The 18,959-nt window shown below is 42.0% G+C and overlaps 1 protein-coding gene across 1 annotated transcript; it reads left to right on the top strand.

The window, feature by feature from the left end:
- Positions 1 to 17,387: 17,387 nt before the first annotated feature.
- LOC117529523 (sphingosine 1-phosphate receptor 3-like) lies at positions 17,388 to 18,752 on the top strand. Its single transcript, XM_034192327.1, has one exon. The coding sequence runs from the start codon at positions 17,389 to 17,391 to the stop codon at positions 18,520 to 18,522; it is 1,134 nt and encodes a 377-aa protein (XP_034048218.1). The 5' UTR covers position 17,388; the 3' UTR covers positions 18,523 to 18,752.
- Positions 18,753 to 18,959: the final 207 nt, after the last annotated feature.

The following is an 18,959-nucleotide window of genomic DNA, read 5'->3' as shown; positions in this document are numbered from 1 at the left end:
TAAAGGCACTGCGCTGCGGTGGTTTGAATCATATTTATCTAATAGATTTCAATTTATTCATGTAAATGGGGACTCTTCTTCACAGACTAAGGTTAATTATGGAGTTCCACAAGGTTCTGTGCTAGGACCAATTTTATTCACTTTATACATGTTTCCCTTAGGCAGTATTATTAGACAACATTGCTTAAATTTTCATTGTTACGCAGATGATACCCAGCTTTATCTATCCATGAAGCCAGAGGACACACACCAATTAGCTAAACTGCAGGATTGTCTTACAGACATAAAGACATGGATGACCTCTAATTTCCTGCTTTTAAACTCAGATAAAACTGAAGTTATTGTACTTGGCCCCACAAATCTTAGAAACATGGTGTCTAACCAGATCCTTACTCTGGATGGCATTACCCTGACCTCTAGTAATACTGTGAGAAATCTTGGAGTCATTTTTGATCAGGATATGTCATTCAATGCGCATATTAAACAAATATGTAGGACTGCTTTTTTGCATTTGCGCAATATCTCTAAAATTAGAAAGGTCTTGTCTGAGTGATGCTGAAAAACTAATTCATGCATTTATTTCCTCTAGGCTGGACTATTGTAATTCAAGCCTTCAGTTAATTCAAAATGCTGCAGCTAGAGTACTGACGGGGACTAGAAGGAGAGAGCATATCTCACCCATATTGGCCTCTCTTCATTGGCTTCCTGTTAATTCTAGAGTAGAATTTAAAATTCTTCTTCTTACTTATAAGGTTTTGAATAATCAGGTCCCATCTTATCTTAGTGACCTTGTTGGGAAAGTGTAGTGACACGGACCCACAACAGGGGGCGTAAATGAACGGACAATGGAAGGAGTCAAATTATAACACTTTACTGGTGTGAATGTCACAACCAAACACAGCAGAATTAGAATGTGCAACAGTCAATTAACAAAAGGTGTCGTGTGGGCAGGCTCGACGATAGGAGACGCCCATCTGGAAACGAACCGGAACCACACGATTTCCACCGCCACCTGAACCCGAGGAATACTGGAGCCGCCAAGTCCCGGAGTCCCCAGGTGGCCACCTCTCCGCGTGTCGGATCTGGTACTGCTGGCAGAAAGCAAAGGACAGTCAAAGGGTGGGTGTGTGAACACCCAGTAACACTGGTGGGAATGCCACCTCCACCTCTCACTCAGCGCGTTGCAGCGGTCTCAGCTGAAAAAGAGCGCCGTCTTGCACAGCCTCCTCAAAAACGACCGGTTCTCCTGCAAACACTTACAATAAACAGATTTACAAAAGGCTGAGGATATTACCTCCAGATGAAGATGATATCTCGGCAGTTTGGTGGAGGTGTCTTCCTGCTTTTATACCAGATGTGTTGATTAGTGGTGACAGCTGTCACCACGGCTTGTTCCTGAGGCGGCAGCGCCCTCTCGTGCCTGAAGCCCGCACTTCAGGCAGGGCGCCTTCTGGTGGTGGGCCAGCAGTACCTCCTCTTCTGGCAGCCCACACAACAGACCTCATAGTACCATATCACCCCAATAGAGCGCTTCGCTCTCAGACTGCAGGCTTACTTGTAGTTCCTAGGGTTTGTAAGAGTAGAATGGGAGGCAGAGCCTTCAGCTTTCAGGCTCCTCTCCTGCGGAACCAGCTCCCAATTCAGATCAGGGAGACAGACACCCTCTCTACTTTTAAGATTAGGCTTAAAACTTTCCTTTTTGCTAAAGCTTATAGTTAGGGCTGGATCAGGTGACCCTGAACCATCCCTTAGTTATGCTGCTATAGACTTAGACTGCTGGGGGGTTCCCATGATGCACTGAGTGTTTCTTTCTCTTTTTGCTCTGTATGCACTACTCTGCATTTAATCATTAGTGATTGATCTCTGCTCCCCTCCACAGCATGTCTTTTTCCTGGTTCTCTCCCTCAGCCCCAACCAGTCCCAGCAGAAGACTGCCCCTCCCTGAGCCTTGTTCTGCTGGAGGTTTCTTCCTGTTAAAAGGGAGTTTTTCCTTCCCACTGTCGCCAAGTGCTTGCTCACAGGGGGTCGTTTTGACCGTTGGGGTTTTCCCGTAATTATTGTATGGCCTTGCCTTACAAATAAAGCACCTTGGGGCAACTGTTTGTTGTGATTTGGCGCTATATAAATAAAATTGATTTGATTTGATTTGACTATTGAAGTTTGTCATTGTTCTGCCCTCACTTTGTTGCATCAACGAGACCCTTTTTCCAATTTTTGTTATGTTACAGCCTCATTCCAAAATGGAGTAAATTCATTTTTTCCCCAAAAAAATTCTACATACTCACAACACCCCATAACACAATCTTGTAATATTATTGCGGTGATTATATCTGACAGACTAGTTATGGTAAGAAGCTATGTATGGTATCAAATGCAATATATTTTCATGTATACTGTCCCGAAAGGTATTACTGTTGTTATTAGGTTAATTGCAGCTTGGTATTATATGGAATTAAAATGTTGAATAATTGTTCGGGATCTCACAGGGAAAAGTGGGTTATAACTGTTAGGTCAAAATTTTAAAATACGTATTTGGCACCGTCAACTCTAAACTTAACATATACCATCTTATCTAGTAAACAATTACCTTTCTTTTGATTTATATTAATCGGACCATAGTGAGCCACACGAGTGGACGTCATAGTGCAGAAAAAATTATGGCACGATATTGGAGAAAATTTAACATTTTGGGGGTGGAGTCCAATATTTGAGAAAAATTAATAGAGAGATCCAATATATTTACTGTTACCAGTTGACGTCATGTTCAGAGGACCCAGATGCTTTAAAAAAAATTATTTTGTAGAGGTGTGTGTGTGTGTGTGTGTGTGTGTGTGTGTGTTGTGGGTGTGTGTGTGTGTGTGTGTGGTGGTGTGTGTGGGGGTGGGGGGGTGCACGTGGACATAATGGGCCAATGGCCTATAAAGAGTGGCTTATGTCTGGCCACTCTACCATCCAGGCCTGATTGATGGATTGCTGCAGAGATGGTTGTCCTTCTGGAAGGTTCTCCTCTCTCCACAGAGGAATGCTGGACCTCTGACAGAGTGACCATTGGGTTCTTGGTCATCTCCATGACCAAGGCCCTTCTCTCCTGATCGCTCAGTTTGGACGGCTGGCCAGCTCTAGGAAGAGTCCTGATGGATCCGAACGGATTCCATTTACAGATGATGGAGGCCACTGTGCTCATTGGGACCTTCAAAGCAACAGAAATGTTTCTGTACCTTTCACCAGATTTGTGCCTCTAGACAATCCTGTCTCAGAGGTCTACAGACAATTCCTTTGACTTCATGCTTGGTTTGTGCTCTGACATGCACTCTCAACTGTGGGACCACATATGCAGACAGGTGTGTGCCTTTACAAATCATATACATTCAACTGAATTTACCCCAGGTGGACTCCAATTAAGCTGTAGAAACCTCTCAAGGATAATTAGTGCAAACAGGATGCACCTGAGCTCAGTTTTGAGCTTCATGGCAAAGGCTGTGAATACTTATGTACATGTGATTTCTTAGTTTTTTTTTATTGTTGTTGTTTCACATTGTTATTATGGGGTATTGTGTGTAGAATTTTGAGGAAAAAAATAACATAACAAAATGTGGAAAAGGTGAAGCGTTGTGAATACTTTCCAGATGCACCGTGTGTACTAACATCAGTTAATAAGTAAGTTCCTTCGGCTGTTCCCTTGTTTTCACTCAGGGTCACCACAGTAGATCCAAGGTGGATCTGCATGTTGATTTGGCACAAGTTTTATGCTTCCTGACGCATCTCCATATTACATGGAGAACATGCAAGAACCTTCTAAGCAACCTTTTAAGCAAGAACCTTCCGCACTGAAAACAAATGCACTTAACTGCTTGGCTACCACCCCTGCTACTAACATCAGTTAGTACAAACTACCTAACCCATTCTGTAGTGACACGGACACAATTAGGATGCACTGCGACATCAGCACTTTAGCAGATGTTTACAGATGACGCAAATACATATTCTTCATTATTAGTACATATAGTGAGTGGAGAAATAACATTTAAAGGGATTATAATGAAGGAAACTGCTCCTTTCAGACATGTTCCTGATATTTTCTATTGCCATCCCAACCCTCACCTCAAAGAATTTGAGAATTCAGAATTTTAAGTACAGGTTACCATTCACTCAATATGCATTTATTATGCATATTTTGTACTTTAGTTTCACCAGTAAACCTGCAAGTATTTTCCCAGTTTATGTAAAAGAGTGTATCTGACCCAGTGAGACCTCAGTAACGTACATTTATTATTTTAACTTGATTGTAAGGGCAGTTTACAGTCTAAGAAGCCAATTTACACATTTTGACCACAAAATAGAAAACTACATTATAATTTAACCCCACACAGAAGCGAGTGGAACCCGTGGAACTAAATGCTCCTTCTCTAGATCTGGATCTCTGTCAGTTAGAAAACCACCACTGGATGACCCGAGAGCTTGTTTATAGCTCTTGGTTCCACAGTTATATTTGGCAGAAAAACATATGAAATCTAGACTTGAGTTTGCCCAAAGACACAAGAGACATGAGCCGACCTTTCAGATGTCTTCTGATATATAAGACATGATGCAACAGAGGTGTTCTTATGTCAACCTCGTAATTTGTATGAAGCCATCTGAATGTAAAAGTGATTAAATACTTTTTATTGTATACATTTTATGCATTTATTTAATTAAAACTAATTGAATATGATGCCAAGAGAAAGCAGTGTATACAAAATCACTGGAAGAGTTCCAGTTTGGCGCTGTGCTCCAACAATAATACACTGAAAGTATTTATTGATATGCGCCGTTTGCTTTGTTGACGGTCCCCTAAGCATTTGAAGATCTTAGAATAGTCATCCTGAAGCTTCTGAAATGTTAGTGATGGAAGTATGGGGACATCCGGGTCCCTGATGCACGCGCACATAGCAATGCACATAGCAACCAGCCAGTCACTGAAACAAACCGCTGTCGCACTCATCATTTCGTACTTGATGTCCATCGCACTCGCATCGTTCTGCCACGTTTTTTTTATAATTAATATACACCGGTTTTCACAGAGAATGCCACGATAAGTTAAAAAATCGAAAACTGCGTTTTTTTCAAGCTCCCAAACCACCACAAAAGTCCAGACAGAAGGGATAAGTGGCTGGCTGCTATCAACCGAGTAAATGAGGATGGTCATGGGCATAATGCTGCCAGATTGCTAGTTGGCATCGTTTATAGACGGAACTACGACGGTATCTGATCGTCTTCGAACCTCCGACTTTCGTTCTTTATTATTGAAAACATTCCTGGCAAATGCTTTCGTTTTCGTCCATCTTACGCCGGTCCAAGAATTTCACCTCTAGCAGCACAATACGAATGCCCCCGGCCGTCCCTCTTAATCATGGCCTCACTTCAGAGAAAGAAAACCCACAAAATAGAACCAGAGTCCTATTCCATTATTCCTAGCTGAGGTATTCAGGCGACCGGGCCTGCTTTGAACACTCTAATTTATTCAAAGTAAACACTTCAGACCCTGCGGGACACTCAGCTAAGATCATCGAGGGGGCACTGAGAGGCAGGGGCTGGGACAGACGGCAGCTCGCCTTGCGGTGGGCCTTCAGCTTAATCCCAAGATCCAACTACGAGCTTCTTAACTGCAGCAACTTTTGCACACCAACCTTTGCTCTCTAAATACTCATATGCCATTTGGCATGACCCGATCGGCAGGCCTTTGTGAATAAACAGCCTTTGCAAATAAACAGTTTGTTTTCAGCAGCAATCCAAAATGGCGGCAGAAGTGATGTAGATCTGACCGTACCTATATGTGAACGCACAGTGATAAACACAAAGCGGAACTCTTCCAACAATTTTGCAATCATGAGCCACAGTGCTGTGCCACGTTGCATCATGGGTAATGACAAAATATTGAATAAAGTTAATAGAATAAAAAGCTAGCATAATGCAACCAAAATCTAGAAACACTGAATGTACAACTATTAAGAACCAAGTGAATATAACCCTAACAGACCATGATGATTGAAACCCCACTGAATGCAAAATTTACTGAATATACAGCTGCTGTAAGTGAATATACTGAAACATTAAGCTAGCTAAAAGCTAACAGAAGCTAAAACAAATGAACACTATATACACTACAAGAACTATATGAATATAAACCTAACAGAATATAAAGAAGACTGAAAGATGACAGAACATATCAATAACCAAATATGCAGCTACTTTAAATGTTCATGAACAGTCCCTAAATATAAGGCTAGCAGCTGAAAGCTAATGGAATCTAAAATTAATGGAACACCATAGCTAACTAAAAATAAGAACTATAATATGAATATAAACCAGACAGAATACAAAGAAGACTGAAAGATGATAGAACATATAAACATCCAAATATGCAGCTACTTTAAATGTTCATGAATAGTCCGTAAATATAAGGCTACCTGAAAGCTAATGGATTTTAAAAAAGGAGTATGATACAGCCAAGTGAACATAAAATGTTTCTGAATATGACTTCAAAACTAATTTAATCTTCAAAAAAAGTAACTGAATCATTAAACTAACTGAATCTAGGTAAAAGTAACTGAGTCTGAGTCAAATAATTGGACTAATTGTAAGTCTTAGTATTAATGTACTTAGACTTTTGTTTATACTTTTCAGTATAAGCCAAGTATACTTCACTACTATTCTTAAGTATATAAATATAGTTCATAAAAAGTCACCTTCAAGTATACTTCCTCAGTTTTAGTAAAAAATATGTATACTCATAGTACACTTGAATAAACGTCTTTTTGCTAAGGGAAACAATAAAAACTGTATTATATGTGTAAGGAGATTATGTTGCAGAGATTGTTAGTTATAGTAGAAGCCCTTACAGTGAGTGCAGACCACTGAAAAAGTTGGTTTTAGTTGTTTTCCATGTTCTGTGTGATGTAATTTGGGAATGTCAGCCAGTGTTACACTGCACAGCAGGCTGAGGAGCATTTGTGTACTCAGGCAAATGGGCAGAATCCCTCCTGTGTATGGCAGAATCACAACCATCTCATTACATCTGTCAGCTGAACAAATGCTAAAGCATTGCATTTTACAGGGAATGGAGTGCAAAGCAATAAAATTCACTCAAGTGTTGAGAAATGACAGAAATAAAGACCTATCCCTGTTTGTGTGGCCTTCTGAAGTTGGCCGATCCTAGTCTAAACTGTGCCACAGCTGAAATTATGCCTTAGAAATGTCCTGTGAGGCCTTGTACTGTTCAGTTGCATGCAAAAGACCGCGGTGCCTAGAAATACTGCGGCCACAAAGCCACAGGACAGGAGGGGACAGTCCGCCTCAGATTCGTAGCCCAAACTCATGGGGTGTGCTGTTGCCTCAAAATGTAGAAGGTGAAATTAAAGGCAGGGATTTGATTTAATTGCACATGTATGCACCCACGGCCCATGGCTCTGACCCCAATGATTGCACACTAATGAATGGTTGAGTGCTTGAACAAGGCAAACCCCAACAAAGTAATGGCTACAGTGATCCTGGCCAAATAGATTTTGTAATGTGCTTATAGCACTAAAGTATAAGGCCCTTGTCTTTAGCCGGTCATTTTCATTTAACCATTAGTTCTCTGCGCTGACTGAAAGCGGTTAGGCTACCAGTTGAATAAACTGCATTAGAATTAAATATGAATGCACATGCTCACATTCCTGTTGTATGGTAAGTGCACACTGCTCTTATATTTGCATTATGCTTAATAATGAATATCTTATGCTTATGCCTTGAATCAAAACGTATTAAATTCTTTATATCTGTCTACAGCCAAGTTGTTAATGTGTCTGCAAATTCTGTGGGTTTTTAAGTGGAGGAGTCAAACTGTTTTGAGGCAAAATTTGACAGATGCAGCCAGTTTCTTAAATGGGTAGTCTGAGGTCTATCCAGATAAATGGTACAACTGTGGGGGCCTAGTTTAAGGTTTTTCCAATTCCTTTCAGCTTCTTAACTAGGGGAGCTGGAGGTCCATCCTGATAAATCTCAGAATTACCAGTTTCTCAGCTGAGGGAGCAGGCTTCACTTAAGGAAACCAACAATGGAGCAAAGTGCATACCCCCCACCAAACCCCACCCCTCAGGTCCAGCTAGTTAATCAACTGGGAGGGTGTCTAGTTTATGTCAAGCGCTCCTACAGTTGTGTGCAGACGTTTATGGACATTTATGGGCATGAATTTTATGTTAACATTGAGCATGCAATAATTTCATGCAATAATTTCTTTGAACTGTTTTATTTTTTGATTGTCTAATGTTAGGATGTTTGTCTAAAATGCTTTTTAAATAGAAATGCATAAGAATTTGATGCACAGGTTGTAATTTACTTTGTGTTTACTGAAATCAACACAGGGTGTGAGACATGCACACACTCACTTAAATTATTAATTCAGTAGTGCTGAAAGTTCCAAAATGTCTTTTAATTGGCAAGGCCTTTTAAGTTCTTATTAGTGGTTATGATTGACAACAGCTGGTAGCTTCTCTGTGCCAACATAAAACGTGTTTTGTGGGCAGCACTCACTGGATGAACCAACACAACACACAAGTCCAAGGCGGTCAGTGCAGATCTGAGAAGAAAGATAGTAGCTTCACATGACTATGGAATGTATTTTGGAGGCATTTCTAAAAAAAAAAAAACTATTTCACAGATCATCAGTTGAAATAATTGTTTGTTAGTTCAAGTGATTGTGAGGCGTAGCCACTTTGAGAGGTTCTGGCAAAAGACCTAAAGTGCCATCCAACCTGACAGAAACTTGGTTCAGATGATTAGCAACAAGTCAGAAATCACTAATGAGTTGGACATCAAATCAAATCAAATCAATTTTATTTATATAGCGCCAAATCACAACAAACAGTCGCCCCAAGGCGCTTTATATTGTAAAGCAAAAGCCATACAATAATTACAGAAAAACCCCAACGGTCAAAACGACCCCCTATGAGCAAGCACTTGGCGACAGTGGGAAGGAAAACTCCCTTTTAACAGGAAGAAACCTCCAGCAGAACCAGGCTCAGGGAGGGGCAGTCTTCTGCTGGGACTGGTTGTGGCTGAAGGGAGAGAATCAGGAAAAAGACATGCTGTGGAAGAGAGCAGAGATCAATCACCAATGATTAAAAGCAGAGTGGTGCATACAGAGCAAAAGAGGTGAACATCAAGACTGTTGACAATCTAGACAATATTTTACATCACCATGGACTGAGAGTCTTCCATGCAAGAAGGAACTCGCTACTCCAAAATCAATACCTTCAAGCTCAACTAAACTTTGCATCTGACCATGTGGACAAAGGGGGAAAAAAATCTGCTAAAGTTTTATGTTAGAGCAATTGAAGCTTGAGTTGTTTCAGCACAATAGCCAGAGATACGTTTGGAGGAGTAAACTTCAAGAACATGGGGCAAACTGATAAGCATGGTGGTGGTAGCATCATGTTTCTGGGCTGTTTTTCTTCCATTGGAGCTGGTGCCTTACACAATGTGAATGTGAATGTGAATGCAGTAATGAAGAAGGAAACCACAAACCAACAGCTAGATGGTCAAAGTTGGGCACAGTTGGGGCTACCAACAGGGCACTGACTCCCAAACCTGCATCAAAGTTGGTTATGCCCATTTATGCTTAAAGCCATGTTTGTTGGGAGAGGGTCGTAACACGGACCCGCAACAGGGGGCGCAAATGAACGGACAATGGATAAGACAAAGAGTAACAATTTTAATGTTGTGAAACGCACAACTGAATACAGACACAGATAATGCCAATTATACACAAGGTGACGTGCGGGCAGGCTCGAAGATAGGAGACCTCTGGCGATCGGAGAGCCGGGACCCACACAGCTTCCACCACCAACGGCCTGAAGAACACCGGAGCCGCCAAGTCCTGAGTCCCCAGGTGGTCACCGTCTTCTGTTGCAGACCCTGGTACTGCTGGCAGAAGATGACAAAAACAGTAATGATGAGTGTGTATCCACACACCCAGTAATCCTTTTTCTACAGGTCTTCAAGGAGGGAAAACCTCCACCTCCAAACACAATTTCACCCGTGCAGCTCCTGTTAGTCTCTTCCCTGGATGGAGTAAGAGGCGAAGAACGTCGCACTCCCACTATCCGCCAATCCAGCTTCAGACTCAATCCACAGGAATACGGCTGCACACAGAACAATGTTAGATACACGATAATCAGCAGAGAAGGTTACCTTCAACGGTAGGTGATTCTCGGCAAGGAGGTGGAGTAATGATCCGGCTTTTGTAGAGCTGCAGGTGATTGGTGACAGCTAGTGTAAATGAGTGACAGCTGTCACTCTCTGTCTCGGCGCCCTCTCATGCTTGAAGCCCGCACTCCCAAGCAGGGCGCCGACTGGTGGTGGTGGGCCGCAGTACCTCCTCTTCAGCGGCCCACACAACAATGTTGTCAACACCATCAAAAATATCTGGAATGTGTTTAAAACATGGGCCATGCCAGGAAACCAATAATTTAGTTGATCTACCAATTCTGAAGAAAATGGTCAAACATTCAACTATAATTCTGCTAGAAACTTGTTGCTGGCTTCTGTTCAATGTCAAAACCTCAAAGGGCCATTTAATCAAATATTAGTTGCTATAATATATATATATTGTTGGCCTTTTTTTCTTTTTTTACAAAAAGCCCAAAAATAAATGATCAAAGTATCATTTTTGTTATTATAAACTAAATTAAAATACAGTTAGAAAAAGAGATCATTGAAAGTCCAATATTGTCATGGCATTCATGTCAATGAAGAGTGTATATAAACCCTTGGTCATAACTGTCTATTAATGTACAAGGTAATAATAAACCCCTCCCCAGTAGTTCTTCAGCTTGGGGAGCCAAAATGTTTTGAGTTGCAGACCTACCAGTTTCAGGTCTCGCAAATTCACCACCACAACTAGAATGAAACATTTCTGGTGTGCCTAACACCAGTGTCTGACTTAGGGGGATCCAGGGGCTCCGTAGGTAATTCAAGACTAGGAGCATGCACCGGTGCCACATAGTGTTGCATCTGCCATTCACGGTACCCCAGAGCCGCTCCAGGTCCTGGGTCTCAGGTAGACATTCCAATCCATCGCTTGACCTCAGGTAATTCATAGATATTAAAATTGGGCTTGAAATACAAAATTCTAGCAATTAATGTAATAGTTTGTTTCTTTGTTTGTCATTTTAGTAGTTTTTACCTTAATATTACTTGAAACTGGAGACACAGTGTGTATATATATATATATATATATATATATATATATATATATATATAATATATTATATATATATATAAAGCAGCAGGACCTTCGTGGCTGGGATGATGGTGGGGGATCGAACCCACGTGGCTCGCACCAAAAGACCGTTCCTCTACCAGGTCAGCCAAAGGGGAACTCCCCGTTAGCCGAGCTAGCGGGAACGTCTTTTCAATTGGGACCCGGGACTTTCATCCCGCTACACATCTCCCCACCATTTTTGACTTTGTCCTGAAGTCACAGGTGCATGTAGCATACTCTGTGATCCACATCCTGTTCGTGACGCCAGATGAAGCAGCAGGACCTTCGTGGCCGGGACGACGGTGGGGGATCGAACCCACGTGGTTCGCACCAAAAGACCGTTCCTCTACCAGGTCAGCCAAAGGGGAACTTCCCGTTAGCCAAGCTAGCGGGAACGTCTTTTCAATTGGGACCCTGGACCTTTCATCCCGCTTACATATATATATTATATATATATATATATATATACATATATACGAGGTCTGTGATGAAAAAAGCGGTCCTTTTTATTTTTGCAAAAAATAATGGATTTGATTCATATGTTTTTACGTCAGACATGCTTGAACCCTCGTGCGCATGCGTGAGTTTTTTTCACGCCATGTCGGTGACGTCTTCGCCTGTGGGCAGGCCTTGGGTGAGGAGTGCTCCACCCGCCCGTCAGAATCTCTTTGTCTGAATAGCCGCTGCGGACGGCTGCGCGTTGTTTTATCAACATTTTTTCTGGACCCTGTGAGGAATATCGAGTGGACACTATTCGAGAAATTAATTCAGTTTAACGGCTGATGAGAGATTATGGGGTGTTTCTGTCGCTGTAAGGACTTCCCACGGAGCGGGACGTCGCGCAGCGCTTCCAGGCGCCGTCATTGGCCTGTTTCGACCTGAAAACATTCTAATTTAAGGCTTAATTCACCCAGGATGTCGTGAGAGAACAGAGAAGATTCAGAAGAGGCGGCATGAGGACTTTATGCGGACATTCCACTGTTTAAGGACATTTTTTAATGAAAGACAGTGCGCGCCAAATTTGTCGAGTCGTTTCCTCCGTGACGACTCGACGAATCTGTGTGCGCCGCGACAGGAAAAACACTTCCGTGTTGAAAACCATTGTAAAATTCAGGCGGCTTTTGATGGCTTTCACAAGTGAGTAACTGAGAAATTGTTTAACAGCTTGGGCATGTTCCAACTTGCCCGTTAAGGTTTCCAACAGAGGTGATTTCCTGTCGCGAACCCCCGCGGTCGGGTCTGGCCCGACATGCGACTCTGCCCGCATGTTCTTTCATTACAAAATGTCCGTAACAACGGAATGTCCGAATAACTCCTCATGCCGACTTCTTCTGAAAGTTCTCTGTTCTCTGACGACTTACTGGATCAACAAGAGCCTGAAATGTGGAAGTTTTCAACTTGAAACGGCGAGACGCTGCCGCCTCGAAGCGCAGATCGCCGTCAGGCGCCGTGGGCCGTCCTTAAAGCGACACTACCAGACCAAAATCTCTCATCAGCCGTTAAAATTTTTACCGAAAACCAGCTGAATTTATTGAATGGTGTCCACTCAGTTGTGCCTTACAGTTTTGAAAAATTTTGATCAAACAAAGCAGCAGTCTCTGAGCCATTCCTAACAATGAAAAAATCGACGAGTGTGGGCCCCTCCTTACTCAAAGACTGCCCACAGGCGAATGACGTAACGACAGGCGTGAAAAAACTCTCGCATGCCCACGAGGGTTTCAAGCATGTCTGATGTAATCACACGTGATTCAAATCCATATGGTTTTTGAAAAAATCATAAGGTCGGATACTTTTTGATAGACCTCGTATGTATATAATATATATATATATATAATATATTATATATCTGTATATATATATGTATATGTATCCCTCCTGCAGTCTTACTGTTATTTATTTTTCAATACCACCAATTATTTTGACACACTTTTAAAGAAAAGAAAAACTTGCATGGAATATCAGGCCAACAGTCTGAGATGTGGAAATTTTCTCAGAACATTTTTCACCAGCTGCCAGGCCCGCTAACGTATGTTGAAATGAGGGGTTGCAGCTTGTAGATGTAAATAATACAGCATTATAATGGGAACAGGAAATCACACATATGGTAGAGTGATGATTGAGGCAAACCTCGATGCTCCGGCTCTTGACGTTGGAAAACGGCAGCTAGAAGAAAAGTTTAATTACTGTCCTGCTGACACACATGACAGGAAAATTCAGTCTCACTGAAACCAAAGAAGCGGTTGCCAATGAAATAGCGTTTTAGTGAGGGGTGGTCCTGCAAAAAGTGGAAAACCCTCCACCCATCTCTCCTACAGCATTCTATGAATACACATCAACTCAGTCCAACCACATATTATGGGTTTGCGCAGGCTGATGGTTTCATATTTGCCCAGAGGTTTAACTCCACATCACTGTTGCTCGCTCACGACACAAGGTTTTTCCAACCCCACTCCGGGCTGTGTTAATCCAGCTGCCTTATGGAGAACCGCTCAGTGATTGGTCCCAGATTGCAGTGGGTCCACAGTAAGCATTTTGGCTTTTCTGCTGAGATTTTCCCCATTGCTGCTGGCACACTGCGAGCTGCAGGAAATCACTGAGAATTGTGACCGTAACAATGCAAATGGACCCCCGCCAGACCACGGCCATTTATTCAACCACACAAAACATTCCTCTTGGTTAATAACCACAGACACGGGATGAGATCTGCTGTTTAATGGATTGGTCTCTGTTGCAGGACAGCATGTGCTCTGATTGGGGAATGGCATCTAAATTCTTTGGTTCTGAGTCGGCGAACGTGCCTGAAGTTCAAGAAAATGATGTGTTGTTGTTTGTTTGTTTTTAACCCGCACTTCTCCAGACTCTCTACAGCGCAGTTCCCTTTTTTGTCACTTTCATTTCAGCCTAATTTTAGAGACTCATCTGGCTTTAAAGTCCCGCTTTGACTCTGTGCGATTTCCACTGCTGGCGGCTGGTCCTGCCCATCCTTCTGGATGTGAGGTCACTACAGAAGGATCAGACAAAGGATGGGCTGCAAACGTCTTAACGTGTGCAGTTAAGTTAGTGTCAAATACAATTACTTCAGGAAAGATGTTAAATCAGCTGCACAGATGGCAGATTACAGGCTTTTTTTTTTGCTGTTGGAACGTCATGTTATGACGCAATGCGAGAACATTTTAGGGTGTTGAATGAGGGTGGAAACCACAGCAATGTACAATACTGGAAAACAAAGTATGAATTCTACAATGAGAGTCTGGGTGCTAATGTTGACATAACGCATGGCAAACATTAGCATTAGCGAGCTAATGTTAGTTACCTGAACTGACAGGCGTGAAGCAGGTTGATATGATGAAATAGTACCATCCACTTTAGGGGTGTCTGAAATCATGTTACAAAATTCTTCCATTTCTGAATATGGGAAATATACTGTACTAATATTAGTATATGACTGCGACGGTACGTGCGCTCTGATTGGCTGATTTTCGGTCTGATATTTTCACATATCAGACTGGTTGCATGACAATCAGTCCAGAACGTGTATTACATTCGTTACAAACCAGAAAGCTAAAAACCCGATTAGAAAAACCAAGGCGGACATACCTTGGGGCAATACCGTAAGTTCACATGTTTATATATATATATATATAATAAAAAATTATTAACCTCGCTTGGTTTGTCTGTACAGGAATATCAGAGCTTGGTGTTTTTCACACTGACCTCACCAACGCTCGGCCCGTACTGTCAGCACCTCAGTATGATATTTTTTTCCGTACAGACCTTGCACTTGGTTAATAATCCTTTAATATTTACGGGTGAGATGGATTTTTATGTTACCTCTTCTGGGTGTAACTCATAAGGTGAGTCAAACATGTTATATCAGACTCAGATTGAATGTTTTTTTTTTTTTTGTATCTGATCACATTATTTCAGCATTTTTTTTTTTTTTTTATTTTGTTACTCATCCAAAATATCTGCTTTGCACACCCCTACTTTTCAAGCCTTGTCACTAATCTCACAGTCTTAATTCTACTGTATGATCATGTTAAATTAACTCTCATCGAGTGTTAAATTGGTTTGGTCAACATTGAGATTAACTTTACATTGTGATCAATTTAACACTATCGGAGTTTATTTAACACTGGTCCTATGTGCAACCGCTGTAGACTACATTTAACAATTTATACTATAAGTCCATTTAATGAATAGAATAACTCAATATTTCATTTATTTGTAGCTGTTGGTTGTGTTTTAAGTGAGCATAAATGAACAGAAATATGAATGGATGAATTCCTGCCTGTGCGGGCACAGGACTGTGATATTGTTTGTGGAGCCTGCAGGAGCTCAGGCTGAGGGAGGGGTGTGACTTCCAGCTCAACGGCCACATCTCCGGATTCAGATGCGAGGAGTCCTGAGAGAGAGTCCAGCAGAAAGTCTGTGGAATACAAAGGCTCAAACCCTCAGCAATGCAATGTTTGGCTTTCAACTGAACCCGGATCCCACAGTAAGTTTATGAACTGGTGCACGTTTTGTCTCATTTGAAGTGAAACCAGACCGAATGCATGAAGCTGAAGATTTCTTGATGTTTGCAGATGAGCTTTTGTTTTAGAGAGTGATCGTGATAGCAAGGTGATGTACAAAACTTATTGTTGCATCTGAAGTATTTCACAAGGTTTATTTTCAGGAAAAAGAATAAAAGAAAATAAAAAGGGTAGTTAAAAAAACTTCTATAGCTTTACCAAAGCAAGGACTGTATGCATTACTTGAAAAAAATCAGCTTTTTATGATTTATCTATTCAATTGTGAGGAGTTGTGTACAGTGCTAAACATAAATGACGTACTACATGATATCAATATACATAGACAAACCCCATCTGTGTAAGATCCTCATAAATAAAATGTTATTAATGTTTGTGTTGAAATAGATTTCAGATTGGTTTTGTGTTTTACTGGCAGGGTTCCACTTTTTGTCACATAAAAAAAAATCTGAACAAAACAAATGTTCATTGCCATCATGGCATGAACTTGAGCTACATTCACATTACTGTTTGAAATTACCCCAATCTTATTTTTGCCACATTTATATGTTTTATGTGTGTGTGGTGTGTGTGTGGTGTGTGTGTGTGTGTGGTGTGTGTGTGGTGTGTGTGTGTGTGTGTGTGTGTGTGTGTGTGTGTGTGTGTGTGTGTGTGTGTAAAATTTAAAATCTGAGCTATTTACCTTCGAGTTTGTCATTAATCTGTATTCAATCTGACTGTTTTCACAGACACCAGACACAAATCAAATGTACAACCACACATACGGCTGCAATCACATTATTGGTTGAAATGACCTGATTTTTGATAGATGAATTTATTTAGATTTTTTTAGTGGGTGTGTATGTGATTCTCTTTTATGTTAGCAATTGATTCATAACCACATATACAGCTAGGTTCACATTACTGGTTTTATTGACCTGAATCAAGCTTTTCTTCCCCGCATGTGAAATAGGTTGGATAGATTCTGAGTAGTGTGAACAACCCCAGTCTGATTTTCTGTATCAAATCTGGTTCACCTGCACAGTACCAACTGAAAAGAACTGAATCTAACACAAGAATGGAACCCAAGTGGCCCACATTTAAAACAAATGATCTGGTTGGTCTGGTTGATTTGGTGTGTTCAAAGTACACAGAAAATATCTCCCATCATAAATGGGCAATAAATAAATAAATACATTTAAAGATTCTAATTTAGGTGTCTTCAATTGTTAATGTGAACATGGTCCTTGTGATTCTGGAATAAATTTATATCTGATCTGTAATGACATTTCTTCTGACAGAACAGTCCAATCAGACACAAGTCAAGAACTAACATGAATGTGAACCATCCAGATGAGAAAAATCTGATTCATAATAATAATAATAATAATAGTAATAAATAAATAAAAAATCTCATACTGCAGTCCAAGTACCCAAGTATCTGAAATAATAATTTTTAACATTTTTTTGTTTGTTCTAAATCAATGTTTAAATGTTCTCTGCTCCTCACGTCTTGCAGTCTAACGTGCTGGAACCTCTGACGCCGGACTCCCTGCTCACGTGTGACATCCGGTGTCAGCTTCTGGTGCTGTGAAGATGATCAACCCTCAGATATACCTTCACTACAACTACACGGGAAAGCTGGACCACCGGCCCACCGTCGGCTCAAGCGGCGGCGCTGTGGACACCAAAACCATTGTGTTCCTCATCATATGCAGCTTCATTGTTCTTGAGAACCTCACCCGTGCTCGTCGCCATATGGAGAGAAACCACCGCTTCCACAACCGCATGTACTTCTTCATTGGCAACCTGGCGTTGTGCGACATGCTGGCTGGAATAGCTTACCTGGTCAACCTTCTGCTGTCCGGAGAGAAGACGCTGCAGCTTTCACCTGCTCTCTGGTTCATCAGAGAGGGCAGCATGTTTGTTGCGCTAGGCGCATCCATCTTTAGCCTCCTGGCTATTGCAATAGAAAGACACCTGACTATGATCAAAATGAGGCCTTACGAGGCCAACAAGAACTACAGAGTGTTTCTGTTGATAGGAACCTGCTGGGTGATTGCGGTTTCTCTTGGAGCTTTGCCCATCCTCGGATGGAACTGTCTCGAGAACCTCCCCGATTGCTCCACGGTGCTTCCCCTTTACACCAAGAAGTACGTTGCTTTCTGCATCACAGTTTTCATGGCTTTGCTCTTGGCCATCTCAGTCCTTTACGTCCGAATCTACATCCTGGTCAAGTCCAGCAGCCAAAAGGTCAGCAAGCACAGCAACTCTGAGCACGCCATGTCCCTTCTGCGCACCGTCATCATTGTAGTCGGAGTGTTCATCGCTTGCTGGACACCCATTTTTGTCCTGCTCCTGGTGGATGTGGCATGCGAGCAGCGCAGGCGCTGCTCCATCCTCTACAAGGCCGACTGGTTCATCGCGGTGGCTGTGCTGAACTCGGCCTTGAACCCCATCATTTACACTCTGGCCAGCAGGGAGATGAGGCGGGCCTTCATCGGTTTGGTGTGCGGCTTGTGCTACAGGGCGAAGGCATCCGTAAATGGCAGCGGGGCACGACCGTCTCTGGAGCCCAGCCGTAGCAGGAGCAAGTCGTGGAGCAGCCAAAACAACCCAAACCCGAACCAACAGAGCCTTAGACAGGCAGAACCGGAGAAGGATCGGGAGACAGCCTCGGTGGGAGAAGTTGTGGGCAGAGAAGCTGCTGAGGCTGTTCCTCAAGAGTGACAGGATGACGGGAAGCATGGTTCCAGAATGGTTCCGGATGACAAACAGAACATGAGGCAATTTGAAATGAAGAAACTGTTGAATGTCTGGCTGCAGGACAGTGTTTTTTTTTCTGTGTTAAAACAAACTTAAACAAACCTGAACAAATCAGTGAATAAAGAGAAGAGGCATCAATACACAATAGACACAGCATCTATCACACGTCACCTTTCTAAGTGCTGGACATCTGCTGTTTTGTGTTAATGGTGGTTAAGGAGAATTGTGCATGTGAATGAGGGCTTCAGTGGCAGAAACACTGCAGAGGTCCTGTAAGTGACTGCCCCAATGGGATGACTGTTGGTTAGGAAGGCAGAGCTTTCTGATCATGTATGGTCTTCAATGTCAGACCTTCAGCCTGCAAGACACGAATGGGGAATTTTGATGACTGTGTCAGATAA

This window comes from Thalassophryne amazonica, chromosome 17 (genome assembly GCF_902500255.1).
Source record: "Thalassophryne amazonica chromosome 17, fThaAma1.1, whole genome shotgun sequence".
NCBI classification, from domain to species: domain Eukaryota; kingdom Metazoa; phylum Chordata; class Actinopteri; order Batrachoidiformes; family Batrachoididae; genus Thalassophryne; species Thalassophryne amazonica.
The sequence above is the reverse complement of the archived record's forward strand: the minus strand, read 5'-3'. Positions and strand labels throughout refer to the sequence as shown.

Bases quoted from the DNA above. Each gene is read 5' to 3' on its own strand.
- LOC117529523 (XM_034192327.1), top strand. From the start codon at position 17,389: ATGATCAACCCTCAGATATACCTTCACTACAACTACACGGGAAAGCTG.